This window comes from Netta rufina, assembly GCF_964035555.1.
Source record: "Netta rufina genome assembly, chromosome: 5".
Classification (NCBI taxonomy): Eukaryota; Metazoa; Chordata; class Aves; order Anseriformes; family Anatidae; genus Netta; species Netta rufina.
The window spans coordinates 59914297-59929339 of record NC_140128.1 but is presented as its reverse complement, the minus strand read 5'-3'; the positions used below and the strand labels follow the sequence as shown (position 1 = coordinate 59929339).

At 50.3% G+C, this 15043-nt stretch overlaps 1 protein-coding gene across 1 annotated transcript in view; it reads left to right on the top strand.

The window, feature by feature from the left end:
• DAAM1 (dishevelled associated activator of morphogenesis 1) overlaps positions 1–15043 on the top strand; it is an 83217-nt gene that overhangs the window by 36059 nt on the left and 32115 nt on the right. Inside the window, exon 4 of the mRNA XM_084288563.1 lies at positions 10809–10898. Within this exon, the coding sequence (XP_084144689.1) occupies positions 10809–10898 (90 nt within the window). The remainder of the gene's footprint in view (positions 1–10808; positions 10899–15043) is intronic.

Sequence of the window (15043 nt, the reverse complement as noted above, 5' to 3'; positions counted from 1 at the left end):
GGATGGCATGCCATGGCACACGGTGGCATAGGCTCATCCTCGAAGTGACACCAACACCAGCCCTGGGACGCGGCGCTGGGGCTGCCCGTCCCCTGCTCCGGCAAGGGGAAACGTCTGCGGCCCGACGAGCTGCCTTCGAACACAGGGAACAAAGCTGTGCCATCTGCCACAGCTTCTTTCAAGAGGCTCCTGTGTATCCAGGCTAACAATACTGCGTTTCTTCAAAGGCTGAAATCTTGCTTGCATGCTCAGAGAAAGCGCTTGCAAAGCTCCGCATAATGGTGCCATATGGTGGATCTCGCCATAACAATCCTCCCTATTTTCTGCCAGCAACTAGACTTTCCACCAGATGGGTAAATGACTGATGTCCTTTATATCTGCTTAACACTCCTTGTCACTCCGAGGCTTTTAATGAAGCGCTGTGTGTGGTGCTGTGCCCCGGCCCCGCGGGGCGCGCGCTTCACGGCTGGGTGGAGGAGCGGAGGGGCTGAACGGCTCGGGCAGGGAAGGTCAGCAAGAGCCTGGGCAGTCCCCAGGAGGGCCCAAGACCCCTCGGGTGTGTTTGGAGGGCACAAGAGGTTGGAAGAATGGGACACCTTCGGACACGTGCTTTTCATACTCTTGTTGGATGAGGCAGCTTGCTTGTAACCAGTATCCCTGTTGAGTTACCCGTTGCTGTGTCCACCTTCCTGCCCCGTAACCTGGCTCTCTTCCCAGTAGGGCAGGTTGTAGTGGTGTCATCGTCCTGGCAGTGCTCTGGTGGCTCCTCAGACCAGGGCTTTCCTCACCCCAGGAGCACAAGGTGCCACCTCTCCCAGGTCTTGCACCTCTCTCCTTCCCTATATCTCCGCCAGTGGAGGGAAGGGCTCAGTGGTGATGCTGCTTTGGCTGTCCCTCAAGACTTTTCCTCCCAAATAACTGAGCTTTTAGGAAATTCCAGTGGCTGGTCCCCATTGGGCTTTCAGACTTTTCACCTCCATCATTATCTTTAGCAATACAGAAGAAATTTGTGCAGTCTCCACCTTGCCCCGCATCCCACCCATGATGTGCAGCAGCCTATTTTCAGTCAAAACCTACAAAACCAGAGCAGGTATCCTTCCCCAGGTCCCTCCTTCCAATTTCTAGCAATTAGAAGGTTTTGGAGACTTGTGGAGTTGACACCAGGAGGCAGGTGGCTGTGCAGTGTCCCCAGCCCCCTGTGACACGTCAGCTGGCTGATGTTGCAGGGTGTTTGTGACTGCCTTCAAAGGGATCTGCTGGAGGGGAGATACCCACATGTGCTCTCTACATGCTGTGATTTATGCCTTCCCCTCCCACAACGTGAAAGTTTTGGAAAGTTTTTGGGCGGCTGGGGAACAAAAGAAAAGATGCTGCTAGTTTAGAATATTTGTTACAGCGTTTGTATTTTGCTGTACTTTTGGCAACTGATGCGTTTCATCAGAGGCCACAGAGCTGGTCTTTGGGTGCGGGCTGTTTGTTAGGAGGCAGCATCTCAGTCTCAGAGATTAACTCCATGTTGCCTTTGAAATGCTTGAAGTGGGGAATTTGTCTGTGGCTGACGATGTAGGGCATTTGGCTGAGATGCTCCAGGTGCAGTTTTATTGCTTCTTTGACTGGAACAGGTGTATGTTCTTTTTGTCTGAACCTGGGCTCTTGTACGGCTTGACAAACAGCGCCTGTTCGAGCCTGTAAGTACAAATCAAACAGAAATAGCCGTGGAGGTAAAACGCTTTCACAAGTGAGCTGCCTTCCCTTCTAGCCTTTGCAGACTGTGCTTTTTCAAAACCGCCTTTTCCTTATTTTTTATTTTCATTTTTGGTAACGTCCACTCCTGCCTGAAGTTATTTTGAAAGCATCAGGAACCAGATGCGTGCTCTCACCCCTTGTCCCATAAAGAAGGCCCTTCAGGAGCAGTGGGAGAAGATCAGGCCAGGCCTGGCCCATCTCCTCTGGCACTGCCCGGCCACCTGAGCTTGGCGTGGTGCCACAAGTGTTTGGGGTGAGCAGTGGGTGCCAGGAACAGCCCGGCCACCCCCATGGGTGCTGAGCTGCCACAGGGTTAAGGGGTGCTGTGATCAGCCTGAGCACTTGTGGTGTGGTGGTAGCGGTGCCCAGGAGGGAATTCATCACTAGGTTTTACTTAGGAACTTCAGTAATGTGCTTTTCCCCCGGTTTCTAATCGAGTAAGGAGAATGCATGAGGTTTTTGGCCTTGCAAAACAACACGGCTTTTAAGGAACAGCTGAGGGATCAGCAGCAAAGCAGAGCTCCGCATTTCACGCTCGCAGGTCAGCTGTCCTTTTTTGCTGCCTGGTCTTTTTGCACTGTTAGGGACTTCGGGATTTTGAGAACCACTGAGCAGTGCTGAAGCCATCTTCCACTGTATCCCCACAGCAAACACAGAAGAGATAGGACTGCAACAGCCCTTGTGTCCTGGACAACACTTCTCTTTCTGCAGAGCCCACCCAGAGCTGGGCGCAGCACCGGCCTCCTAACCCTAACCTCCTAACCCTACCCCAATTCCTTCACCCAGAAGCTCCCTCCAGCACATGAATCCCCTGTTAGGAGGAAAACCAAGCAATTTGGTCATCCCTTCAAAGAAAACCAAGCAATTCGGTCATCCCTTCAGTCAGGAAGGAGCAGGCTGGGCCATCGGGGCCTCCCCAGGCCGCCCGCTGTCCCCTCAGCCGCCCTGTTTGCTCTCAGCGCCTCATGGCATTACACCTTCATGTGTAATCCCTCGAACCTGTGTTTTGGCAGGTGAGCGTCTGCTACAGACGTCGCACGGCAAGCAAATAGGGATTTTCTGCCCACGCATGTCCTACAGACTTGAATAAAATAATTCACCGAGGAGCGCTGTGTTTCAGCCGAAGCGTTCATGTAATTGCAAGATCTGTTACAGCTACAACCAGCGCGGGGGCTCGCCCGGCCCTAAAGGCCGCACTGTTCCCGAGCAGTAACTTTATGAAGGAGCCGTGTTACAGCACATTGTGAGCCCCAGCTAAAGGCAGAGAGCAAATAAGAAAACCCTTTGTCTCGATGAGAAGCACGGCTAAAGTGGAAAAATATATGGTCTACCTGCTAAGTGCTTTCCACTTTGCACTTCATAAAAGAGGAGGCCACATCACTGGGAGAGGCCTGGATAGCTCATTTGGTAACGCTTCAGTGGCATTAATTGGGGCATTTTGGGTTTTGGTTTGAGCCAGCTCCAAGCATTCCTGGTAGGAGTCACCCCAGAGGTGCCAGCCTGGTGGCACCTGCCACATTCTGCTTGTCCCAATTGTGTTGTTGCTGAATGGTGTTGCAGGAATTACAGGCAGGTTTGAACTCCACGTGGATTTTGCTTCATTGCTAACCTCCGTGGGAAGCATTCCCACTGGAAAGAGCCTGTTCCTGCCCCATATCTGCTTGCAGATGGGTAGGAAAGCTGTCCGTGCCGATGCAGTATCTGCCAAAAGCAGGGTCTGTGCCTTCCTTGGTGCAGAGCCATGGCCAAGGTCAGGTTGTGCCTCCGAGGCTTTGAGCAGCCCCGTGTTGCCTGCAGGGTCCTGCCTGTGTGCCTGGCAGCCCTGAATCCCATCTACTCTAGCACATGAACCAGTACCTCTATTCGAGGGGATTAGCTTCGCTGAAAACTCCTAAAACTGAGTGGTTTTATCAGCTGCTTTTCTGTTTGGTTCCTTGCAAGCAAAGCTTTGCAGGGAGGATGAATAGCACATCACCAATATGAAGCGGAGGGACAACGTTACTTTCCTATGAAAAGCATCCCAGGCTTGGCTTGGAGCTTAACTTACAAAAGGTACTGGTTCAGCAAGAGACAAATGGGTACACTTGTTGTTAGGTTGTGTGCTAAAGCTCATCTGCACACCCCCAGAGGAGCTCAGAGGGACAGTGGTGGGAGCCCAGATAACTCCCAGGCCTGTGACAGGGGCCACCAGCCCATCATGGGTTTATTTGCACAGGCTTAGAGCACCACAGGGGCTCAGTGGCATGCAGAAACTTGTATTTCCCAGTGCCAGCTACTGGGGAGACTGGGATCTAGGGCAGCTGCTGAGGAGACTGAGTGTCTGAACCCGGCTGCTGGGGGGAGATCTACCTTGTACATATGTATATACGTGTGTGTGTGCACATAGATATATATATATCCAAGCAATAGGTAACCAAGGCCCTTTTCAGTGCCCTTCCTAGTGCTGAGGAAACCCTGGAGTGGTTTAGCCCCAGACCAACCATGCACAGCACTCATAGGTAAGCATCCCTTTCGGGCAGGGGACATCTGAAGTGACACTTGGCCCATTGGCTTGACTTCTGACTTCAGTAGCTCTCGCAGATTTCAGCAATGGAGGTGATATCTAAAAATTGATTGAAAAGGGAGCTGCTGCTTTGCGTCCATAAATAGGTGGGAAATGCACATCTGAAAACCTCCTGTTATTTATATGCCAACACCAGGCTTTATTACAGTATCAGGTGCACTCACCGAAGGGCAGTCATGCTCAGCTGAGGCTGACTTCAATTTAATCCATCGTAGTGATCACAGTAACAAATAATGGGCCAATACATCTTATTTTGTTGTTTTCACGGCTTCTGTCCAATTGTGTGGAAAAAGCGCTCTGGCAGTCCACCTGCAGGGCTTTAGATCTGAGAGTGCTCGCCTGTCTGGGTAAAACTGCTTAGATCAACACAGTCCTCGCTTGTAGAGTGCTTTGTGCAATAATTCAAGATGTAGAAGTGTTTAATTAAAATGGGAGAAAGGTTTTCCAGATGATGTCGGTGAAAAGGTTGTAGGAGGCTGAGCTCGATAAATAACAAATTATGTATGTGTGCAGTTATACATCACAACAACAACAAAAATAAAAAGGTTGAGAGATCTAAGTAGGTATTTCTCTTTTAAAACACATCAGCATTGGAATATGAACACCCTTAAAATCTAAACTTAGTTTAGATAATTAAAATAACAAATGAAATGAAGTAGCATTAAAGCAGTACGTGCTGTCTGCCTCAGGTAGGTGTTTGAACTGATGGGAGTGTGAGCCAGCCGCAGCTGGAGCTTATTGAGGAGCTAAATCAGATATCGACGGCCATAATCTTCCCTGCTGGAGAAGAAAGGAATACATATTTTATTTACGTCTGCCCAATGTGTTTAGGTCAATAACTGAAAGCTGCAAAGCAGGATGGATTGCAGCCTGTCCTTTCTAATAAAAAAGAAATAAAAATTAAATGAGGGAGGAGGCCGACTGGCTGCAAGGGCTTTGAAGACGTTATTCCTTGCTGCTGCTCATTGCCTTGCTGTAGGCAATTTCCTTTCTTCAAAAAATTCATTAAATGATAAAGGCAAAATTAATACGAATCTTCTATCCGTTATGCTTATTCATTACTAAATACAAATAGCTGGGTTTTGGTCGCGGGCTGTAGTTCCTGCTGCAGGCTGGCACGAATAAATTGAAAATGTACAGCGATGACACTGGCTGGGGTCAGCTTGTCGGGAGGGTTGCTTTTATGTTCTCAGGGCACTGCAGATGGAAAGACGTATGCTAGAGAGGACGTGTTCTTATTCAGAATACTAAAAAGGAAATAGCTCCCTGTTTTAAATAAACAGCTGAGCTAAATCTGCCTGGCTTGAGAATTGTAGCTGTCTAAATATCATTAGCGGTGCTGCTGGGTGCGTTACCTTCAGGCTGCCTTTGAAGGTGGTTACGTGTTTGCATGCAGTCACGCCGTAGCGGCCACCGATGAGTAGGTCTGTTCCTTGAAGAAAACAGCTTAAAAAGAAAATACTGAGATAAATAGGATGGATTATCTGGCCGAGGCTTTCTGCACGCCAGTATAAATCACAGCCAGGACCGCCAGCGTGAGTGCAGCAGCCTCCCTGCGAGGCGGCGCGTTCGCTCAGCGGAAGAAGATTAGATGAGGGACGGGAGGAAAAATGCTGATTGCTGTTTCCCTTGACACTGCAACATTCTTGGATAAATCACATTGATGAACTTGGAGAAGAATGCCTGGAAGAGAGTGAAAAAGAGATTATGACCCCTGAGAAAGGAAGCTGATGCAGACTTCAACAGGCGCTTTATTTATTTTTAATTCTCGTGCTGTACCAGTTAGTGCCAAATGTTGCCAGAAAGTTCCCACTTGTTTCTTTCTTTCTCCGTCTTTATTTATTTATTTATTTATTGTTTTATTTTTGGTTGTTGGTTTTTGAGCAGTCATGGATCTCCCTGTATTTGCTTGAGGATGCAGGAGAGCTTGGCTGTGTGCTGTAGTCCCACTGGTGTCCTTGCAGCCTCACACAGGAGCTTCCAAACCCTGTACATCTATCCCTCAGGAGTTAATTCACTTCCTTTTTGTTATGTTGTTAATTTATTGTGATGTCTTTCTGTATGTGCATATATACATATGTATGTGCACATGCAGATATGTATATATGAACCCAAAATAAGCCAGCAGCCTTTGCATGATTTTTTATTTCAATTATGACAATGAACAACACCCTTTCTCCCCTGCCTCCTCTAAGTATTGCAGCTGTACAAGCCAGAAAGTCCATCAGGCTAATAAATTTTTCATCCTTTTTCCTACCACCTCTGAAATATTATGGGAGTGCCAACCCTTGCCTAGTGAACTGTCCCTTATTTGATCTCTGCACTTCACTATTGGCAGAGGTTTTTGGACCAGGGAATCTGTGGGGAAAACCCTGTGGCAATCGCACTGGGGTGGGCAGTGTTTGGGCTGGCTCAGCTGTGGGAGCTCATCCTGGGGCTTGTTTCTGAAGTCAGAGATTTGCAGCACCCCACCTGCTTGTCCTCTCTGATGCAGCACCCAACGTCGTGTCCCATCTCTCCCACCCCCTGGAGAAGGGAAATAACAAAGGGGAGAGACTCAGACTTCAGGCTCCAGCTCTGCAATTTCACGCCTGGGCTGTCCTGCCTAACTTTAGAGTTCAAACTGCCCTTTACAAACCCCTGTGCTCCAGCCTGACCCTTTCCTAAAGCTGTTTCACCCTGCTGCTCTCCCCTCTGACCCCGTGTTATGGAGCCAGCAGCCCCAGCCAGCTCCTCGCTTCCTGCCACTTCCCCAGTGAAAGTCCGGTGGCTCCCAGCCACGGAGGATGCTCATTACAATTTCCACCGTGGCACGAGTGTCTGCCGCAGCCTGGGGCTGGACTTTGATGCCCTCTCTGCTCGGAGGATCAATCACTTGGTTCAGCCGCAGCGCCTCCCTTTTCTCTTTGATCTGGGTTTGCGTTTACGAGGTGGTCAGAGACGGCACTGACTGCAAACCAGAGAGGATACAGGGTCTCCCCCCTTAGAGATACTCAAAAACCACCTGGACGTGGTCCTGGGCAGCAGCTCTGTGTGGCGCTGCCTGAGCAAGGCGTTGGAATGGATGACCACCACCTCAGCCAGCCTGAAACCTTGCAGCTCTCTTGACAGTGAAGTCAGGCTCGAGGCTTTCCTCCAGCTTTCCAGGTTTCTCTGAGCCTTTTCTGACTTGCACACAAGACACCGTGCCTGCTCGATGCTGTCACTGCTGGAACAGGCTGGGATTTGACTTCTTTTCTTGCCAAGCTCCCGCTAGGGAGACATCCAAGCGAGCACCTGCTTGGAGGAGCTGCCTGGTGGTCTTCTTCCTGCGCCACTCAGCAGGACTCTTTGTTGGTTTTTGCTCAGCAGCCCTGGTCCTTTCATCCACATGTGCATCCCTGTTACTTGGGCTCCTCGTGCTGGCTCAGGGATGCCAGGACCATGGGCACCTCTCTCCCGAGCACCGCTTTACATCCTCCAGGATAAAGGTGGGATGAAAACTTCAATTCAGCCTGTGGGATCCTGCTCACAGCATGCTGGGCTAAACCACCAGTATCTCAGGTAGCTTTAGGAGAGCAGCATGGAGTTGCCTCCACTAGATGCTTGTTGTTCATGTTCATTTGTTGTTGCCCTTGGCTTGAGCAGGGAGCCGTGAGCTGTCAGCAAAGCAAGCAGCACGGATGTATTTTACCTCCCAGAAACAGCACATAAACTCAGTCAAATCTCCCCTATGAGTTTTTTTTTTTTTTTTAATCATATTCAAATGAAGATTTAATGTGGAAACATGTTTCCTGATCTAAAGGTTAAGAGTTTAACTGTACGGGATAAATATTTAAGAGCAGCGTATCTCTTTCCAGTAAAAACACCCTGGGCAGAGACTTCCTTTTAGTGGCAAAACGAGGCTGTTATTTTACGTGCCTTTGACCTGTTTCCAAAAGAATATTTAAAACAGCAAAGTTGGCAGCTCTGGACGTGGGAGACGGCCAGGTGCAAAGGGGCAGAGCTGTGAAGGCGAAGCTGGATTGAGGGGTGAGGGCGGTGGGTGCACGGTGGGTAGGGATGGACACCGACCTTGGGGTTGTCTTCTTCGACAGCCACCAGCATCGTGTGCTGTAGCGGGAGTGCCTGGCTTGCAAATGGCCTATAAAATTAACTGCCAGTTGGAATCACCTAATTATTGAGTTCATGATTTTTAATTGAAGGTGCATATGGGTTTGAGATCGTGCACGGCTTCTCTGCCGTGTTACGACTCTGCGGTGCGATTGCAAAAAGACTTAGACCAGCATTGGTCCGGTTGTCTGTGAACGACTGGAAAATGGTTGGTTTTCCCATCCTCTGCTGATCTTTTGGAGTCTGAAGGACAGTTTCTGAGCAGCCTGCTCAGGGCCGGGGCGTACTGAGACACACGTGGTGCTTCAAGCCCTACAAGGCTGGAGGTGAGTGCAGGAATTCCCATGCATGTTGTAACAGCAAAGAGCCGATTTTTCACGGTTCAGTCGCTGTTACAGCTCAGAATGACAGTGGTTAGTCACTGTTTGATTAGGAGGATCCTTGTATTCACCGGTTGCCACGTCTTATTTATTTAAACACCTCTCCCAAGCATCCTGCAAGATATCATTAGGTAGGTGTTTCTGAGTGATGAAGGGCTGTGATGACTGAACATGTCAGAGCTGGGGCACAGTGAAACATGCTGTGTGAGGCTTAGCAGGATTTCTGCACCTTTTTTGGATTTGTTTGCACGCTGTCATACACCAGCACCCAACGCGTTCTTCCACTGTATTCTTTCTTATTCCTGCTGAGGCTTCAGCTCGGTTTATATTTTTTCTTGGTTAATAAATCTTCGTGTTTGTACAAGTCTTATTTTTAGGGTTTGGGTATTTTACAAGTTTCAATAAATGTTTTTCTAAGAACCTCGGCACAGATGTGCCTCCGGGGTTCGAGTGGCAGGGAAGCTGCCTGGGGTGACCCTCACCGCGAAGGTGGGTATCCGGCACAGATCCCTCATCCCCTCTCACGTGCCCAAATGCCCTTTTCCAAAGTCTGAAGAGGCCAAATCGCAGCTGGGTATTTCCCATGTAAGGTCACCTCACAAGCCTGCTTCCAGAGCTCCACGAGCATCGGCCGTGCTCGGCAGGATGCCCGCTCGCACATCGGTTTGAAAGGTCAGTCAACATGGGGAGGGGAAAGCCAAGGAAGAAGTGAAGCTCCTCCACATGTACATAACCAAAAAAGCTCCTTTTTTGTAAGGAATAATTTCATCGGGAAGTGAAGCCACTACCTGCAGTGGATATATAGGTGAGGTCCTCTCCGAGATGCCGAGGGCTTTGTCGCGGTGCGCTGTGTTGGTTTGGGCTACGAGGTAGCTGAAGGCTCCCTTCCATGGATGCTGGATGCAACATGAGTTTTAATTAGATCAGCTGAATTTCTCCATGGCCTGTGGGCTTGCTTGCACAGGGACCGTGTCTCCCCGTGAGCATCTTGTTCAGCCTTCGCTAAGAGGGGCTTTTACCTTTGGTTGGGGTACCAGGGGCTACCAGCACGCAGACCTTTGTGTGAACATAATTGCTCTAATTCATAAGCACTATTATTCAGGCAGGAAAAAATTAATGAGTCTCCATGTGGTTTCTTTTTTCCTTTTTTTTTTTAGTTGCTAGAATTAAGTGTGTAATTTTTAATGGGGAGCCTCTCAATTAAGTCCACTGACTGGGATTTGGCTGGAGGCCACGGCAGGGCTCTCCTGTGACCGTCTGCAGCATCTCCAGCACTCCCCGCGCTGCACCAGCGCCCCTCCAGCAAAAGGCTTGTCATCGACAGGGGTGGTTTATAGAGACATCCGTGGCTGCAGGATCAATGTTGGCTTTAGAAACGAGCCTCACAGCCCTGCCTGAATGCTTTATTTAGTTCCTTCCCTGTTAAAAGCTTTGACCTACATCTAGCACCAGGAAGCAGCAAGGCTTTGATAATACTCGGGCATCCCAGCGGAGGACACGCTGCTGACAGAGACCTCGACGGATGCGTCCTTTAAAATGAAATCAAATAAACCCGTGAAGGCCTCAATCAGTAGACGGCTTTACCTCCGCCAAGCAGTATCTTTATGAACTGTAGATATTAGGAGCTTTTAAAAATTATTAGCAAACAAACCAAAAGCCAAAAAAAAAAGCCCTCAAGCCCAGCAAGCTTGGGCAAGCCTCCTGGAGCTTCAGATGTAGTGTATGGGGCGCTCGGCGTCGCGAGGGTCCTTTCTGAAAGGCTTGCTGCCTTAACAAGTAATTTAGGTGGCGTCTGGGAGGGGTGAGGCAGAGGTTTGCAGCCCCGTCCTCCCGGCAGCCGGCTGTTGCCCGAGAGTCATGGAGAGGTCAGCAATTGCAAGATGATAATTAGCATCATTGACCCGGCAAATCGATAGGTGCAGGGCGATGAGCTGGGACATCAGTTCCCCGGGGGGTTGTGTCTGGGTGATCTCTGGGCCGTGCACTCACATTGCTTCTTTTGTGCTCTTTTTTTTTCCCCTTTCCAGGATGAACTTGACCTCACGGACAAGCACAGAGAAGCTATGTTTGCGCTGCCAGCGGAGAAGAAGTGGCAGATCTACTGCAGCAAGAAAAAAGTAAGAGACATGTCTGCTTGCCAGCGGGGCTGAGCGCTTTTCTTACCTGTCCCAGGAAGGAGGAGATGTGAAAGGAGAAGCAGCTCTCTCTGGGGTTGCAAAGTGGTATTTGGGGCATCACAGAAATGCATCTGTTCCCTTGGCTGGTTATTCGGTTGTGGGGGTGGCCAGCAAGGCCCTTAGACCCATGTCTCCAAAATGCAGAGCTCTTCCTCACAAGCCCTCCTGGCTGTGCTCTGGATCCCTGTGAGGCACTCAGTTTCTCTGCAATTTCCCCAATTTCCCAAACTGGGAACAGGCTGTCCCCTGCAAGCTCTGTGTTCACTCAAGGCCTGGGCTTTCTGTACCCCAGCAGCTTTTTTCCCAGTAAACCAAAGATTTTTGCTCTGTATCTTTGCAAAGAAATGCATGCCCTGGGGGTTGGAAGAACCACTTCCAACCCATCTGGCTGTGTTGGGATTCATTTCCTTCCTCGTGTTGCCCAAAGCAGAGAGGTCCTGCAGGTCTTATGGCAATGGGGAGAAATAGCACAAAAATACTAGATTTTGGAAACCAATCAAAGCACACCCAGGGCAAAGCAGTGCCAGGAGTTCAGCTTCACAGCAGCATCTCTGTCAATGGGGGGAAATGCCAGCCATTCCCAGAGCTGCTGCTGCATCCCGTAAGCTTCCCACCTTGCTGCAGAAGTTGGCTCTGAATTGCTCCCAGTGTCCTGGCCCCACTCAGATGGCACTCAGATTGCTGCTATTATCGCCTGTTTTCCCCCGCTCTAGCAATGGCACCAGATTTTCCAGCCTCATTTCAGGCCAAGAGCAGGCTTACCTTGCTCATGTAGGATTAAGTTTTAAGCCTCTCATAAATGCCCCCGAAATCCATGTATTATTGTTATACAGAGGCCTGACGTGTCCGAGATTTAGACTGGAGGGGCGAAGAGATGTTAACAAATTACAGGCACTGCTCTTCATCCAGGAGAACATGGGCAGAAGCTGCTCACTTGTCGCTGCCTCTAGGATAAGCGTGGCCGTACTCCAGTGTGTCTAAATAAGCGGAGACAATGGGAAATTAAATCAAGCAGAGCCATGTAATTGTTACTGTGTGGGGAGATGACGTGCTATCTAATCTCCCAGGGTAGGGTTTAGATGGGGCTGATATTCCCCCTTTCCCATTTGAGCACCTATTTGTGCTCACACAGGCACTGCAAGGCTTTTGAAAAATGGGGAAAGTCATTGCTCCCTGGTGGATTTGAAGGAGCTGCAGAAGTGCCCCGTGTCGTCCTCCAAAGTCCTTGCATCTCGCGCTCCTGCAAGGCCAGCTCCTGGCTGCTGCTCTGCTGTTCATGGTCCTCGGCCATGAAACCATCTGGGCAAGCCGCAGGGCTCGTGCAGATGTGCCGGGTGGCTGGTTGGTGGGAGAGATGAATGCTTTTGTCCTGCTTTTTAATTAAAAATGAGCAAAACCCTACCAGCAGCAGCTCGGCAGGTGGGGAGCGTGGGGAGCCAGGTGCTTGGCAGAACGATTCCCTGCGTGGGGCCACGTGATGGACATGGAGAGAGGACGACAGGAACATTTGTGACTGTCGTAGCAGCTTAGGGAAATCCTACCTGTCTACCTCTTTGTTTTTCCAAGGACAAACCACCTGCGGGGCAGCCTGCAACATCTGGCACCGAGGGGCTGGACTGATTGCGGAGCAGGAGATAAGGCTGGGCTCCTGCCTCGCTGCCTCGGCTGCTGCCTCAGCAGCTGTGATGTAGGAAATTCGGGATACGCCAAACTATTTTGGCCTGTCCATGGTTAATAGCAAGTCGGTTTTTGAACTACACGAGAACTTGTAAGCCCTCGTTTCAGCCGGTGGGTCCTGGGGGAGCCGGCGAAGGCTGACATCAGTCATAGGCAGTTGTGTGAGTTGCAAAGGGTCCAGAATTTTCCTCTGAGCAGTTTTTGCTCTTTCCTCTGCTGCCAATCTTGGCTCCCGTTTGAAGAAAGCTGTTAAGAGTCGAAAGACTTCGGTCGGTCTTTGAGTCAGAAAGTCCCAGGTTGGGGCAATCTTCATTTTTAGCTTTTTCTTTTTCCAGTTTCCCTGCTGATTGCAGCGCTCCCAGCTGCAGCTGCTCCAAAATATCTGATGTTGTGGCTACAGTCCGTGATGCCAGCACTTTTTCTCCATGTTCATCCTACAAAACCTTTGTCCCCATCCTCCTAAAGAGGGGGGGAGAGTTATCCTTAGGGCAGCCTGCTTGTCCCCTTTTTAATCATCTGTTGTGGAAGGAGTTTCCTTGGCACATCTCGGAGCAGAGGCGATGCTGCAGGAGGTCCTGGCGTGCCCTGGCCTGGGGAGACAGACGCCCTGTGCCCAGCACCACCAGCATCAGCAGCCTTACTGAGGTCTGCTCCACAGGGCACATCCCAATTCTTACCCATTTTTCTGCATTCTCCTGGGAGGCAAAATTTGCTAAGAGCTGGCCAGAACGAGACATTGCTGTGCTGGGTTGTCCTGGCAAGGGGCACAGCCCTGGCCCTGCTTGGAGCTGAGGGCTGCCCTAGATAAACTGCCCAAGGTCCTGTCCTTGGGGGCAGAGAGAGAAAAAGCACCTTGAGATGGAGGCTGGGCACTCAGAAGGCAGCGACCCGGGCAGGTCACCTCCTTTAAATCCAGCAGCCGTGCTGCGCTCAGACCTGGAGGGAGATTTAAAGCCTGTTGGAAAAACCTTTGAGGTTGTCAGCCTCCTGTTTGACTGAAATCAAGCAAGAAGATGCAAAAGTGGAGGGGCATTAGCAGCAGGGTAAGATCTGCTTTTAGAAGTGGTATTTCTGGAGGATGACTCGCTCCGTACCTCATCCTGAAGCATTTTATTCCCTGCTGCTCCTGCCCTCCGGGAGAGGATATTGCTCGGAAGCACGGGGAGGAAGCCGGAGGGTTTCCAGGTTTGGCGTGGCTTTGGCTGCGGGTTTGAAGTGGTTTGGAAACGAAGGGGACTCGGGATGGCCTTTCTTAAACAGAGATGAAGCTCTAAAAGGAGATAATAAATAACACCTAGCGCTTATGCTGCAGCACCCCTTCATTGCAGGAGGGTTGGCTCCTGCCAGCCCCAGCATGTAACCGCGCTGTTGGGGCAGCTCACGGGGTGATTTTGAAAATAAAAATAGATCCGGGGGTATTCAGGCAGAAAGTCATCATAAATAACTGCGGGGAAGGGATTGATAGCTAACATCAGGTAAAATACATACAGGGTCTGGCTCTGCCCCCCTTCCTTTCGATGAAAAGCTCTCTGCTCACGTGGAACGTCTGTAAAACCCAGCAGAGGTTGTGCAGGGATGACGAATGACCCGCGGAGATGACAAACGATGCCACATTCTTTAAGCCCGTGCTGAAAACCCCTTAGCTGGGCGCGTAGCTCTCTCCTGCAGGAAGCTGTCCCCGTGGCAAGCCAAAGTCAGCGTCACATCGAGAATTTTCTCAGGTGTCAGAGGCAGCATCGGGGTCCCTCTGCGTTGGGACGAGGCAGCACCGGTGTGCTTGCAGGAAGAAAGGGGAAAACGCATGATAAATAGGGAAGTGAGTGATGACTCTCCAATGATACTGTTTTTTCCCAGCCAGATGGCCTCTTTCCTGTCTGACTGTGCCTTCCACCCGTCCCTCCGGAGAGCTCCGCTTTCCAGCTCGCCCCTCCACGTGCACCTTTGTCCCGCGGCGGGGCTTGCGTTGATATCCATTTCCTTCGTTTAAACCCATTTTTTTCTCCCTTTATTCATGTTTTTCTGCAGCAACGGAGCTAAGCAGAATCTGACAGAGGTGGCCCACCAGGGGAAGGGGTATAAATAGCCTGGCGTTTCGCCCCGCTCAGCCACCTGGGTTGCAGGAGCAGCATTTCCCAGCCCCGCTGCAGCCCGCAGCGTGGCCGCGGCAGGTTGAAACATCATTTCGGGTGTAAGGCTGGCTGACACTTCTCCCCTTCCCACCAAACAGCGGAGAAACCAGGCTGTCTACATGGCTGGGGGTAGTTCTCGATAGGAAATGTTTATAGTTTTTATCTTTAAAGGTAATTCCCTTTTTAGTTCCAATCACAACACACTTTTGTTCAGGCGAGGTTTTTTGCCGTCTCCAGCCAAAAACTGCATCTGTTAGCAATCTTTTTGGATTTTAAAGT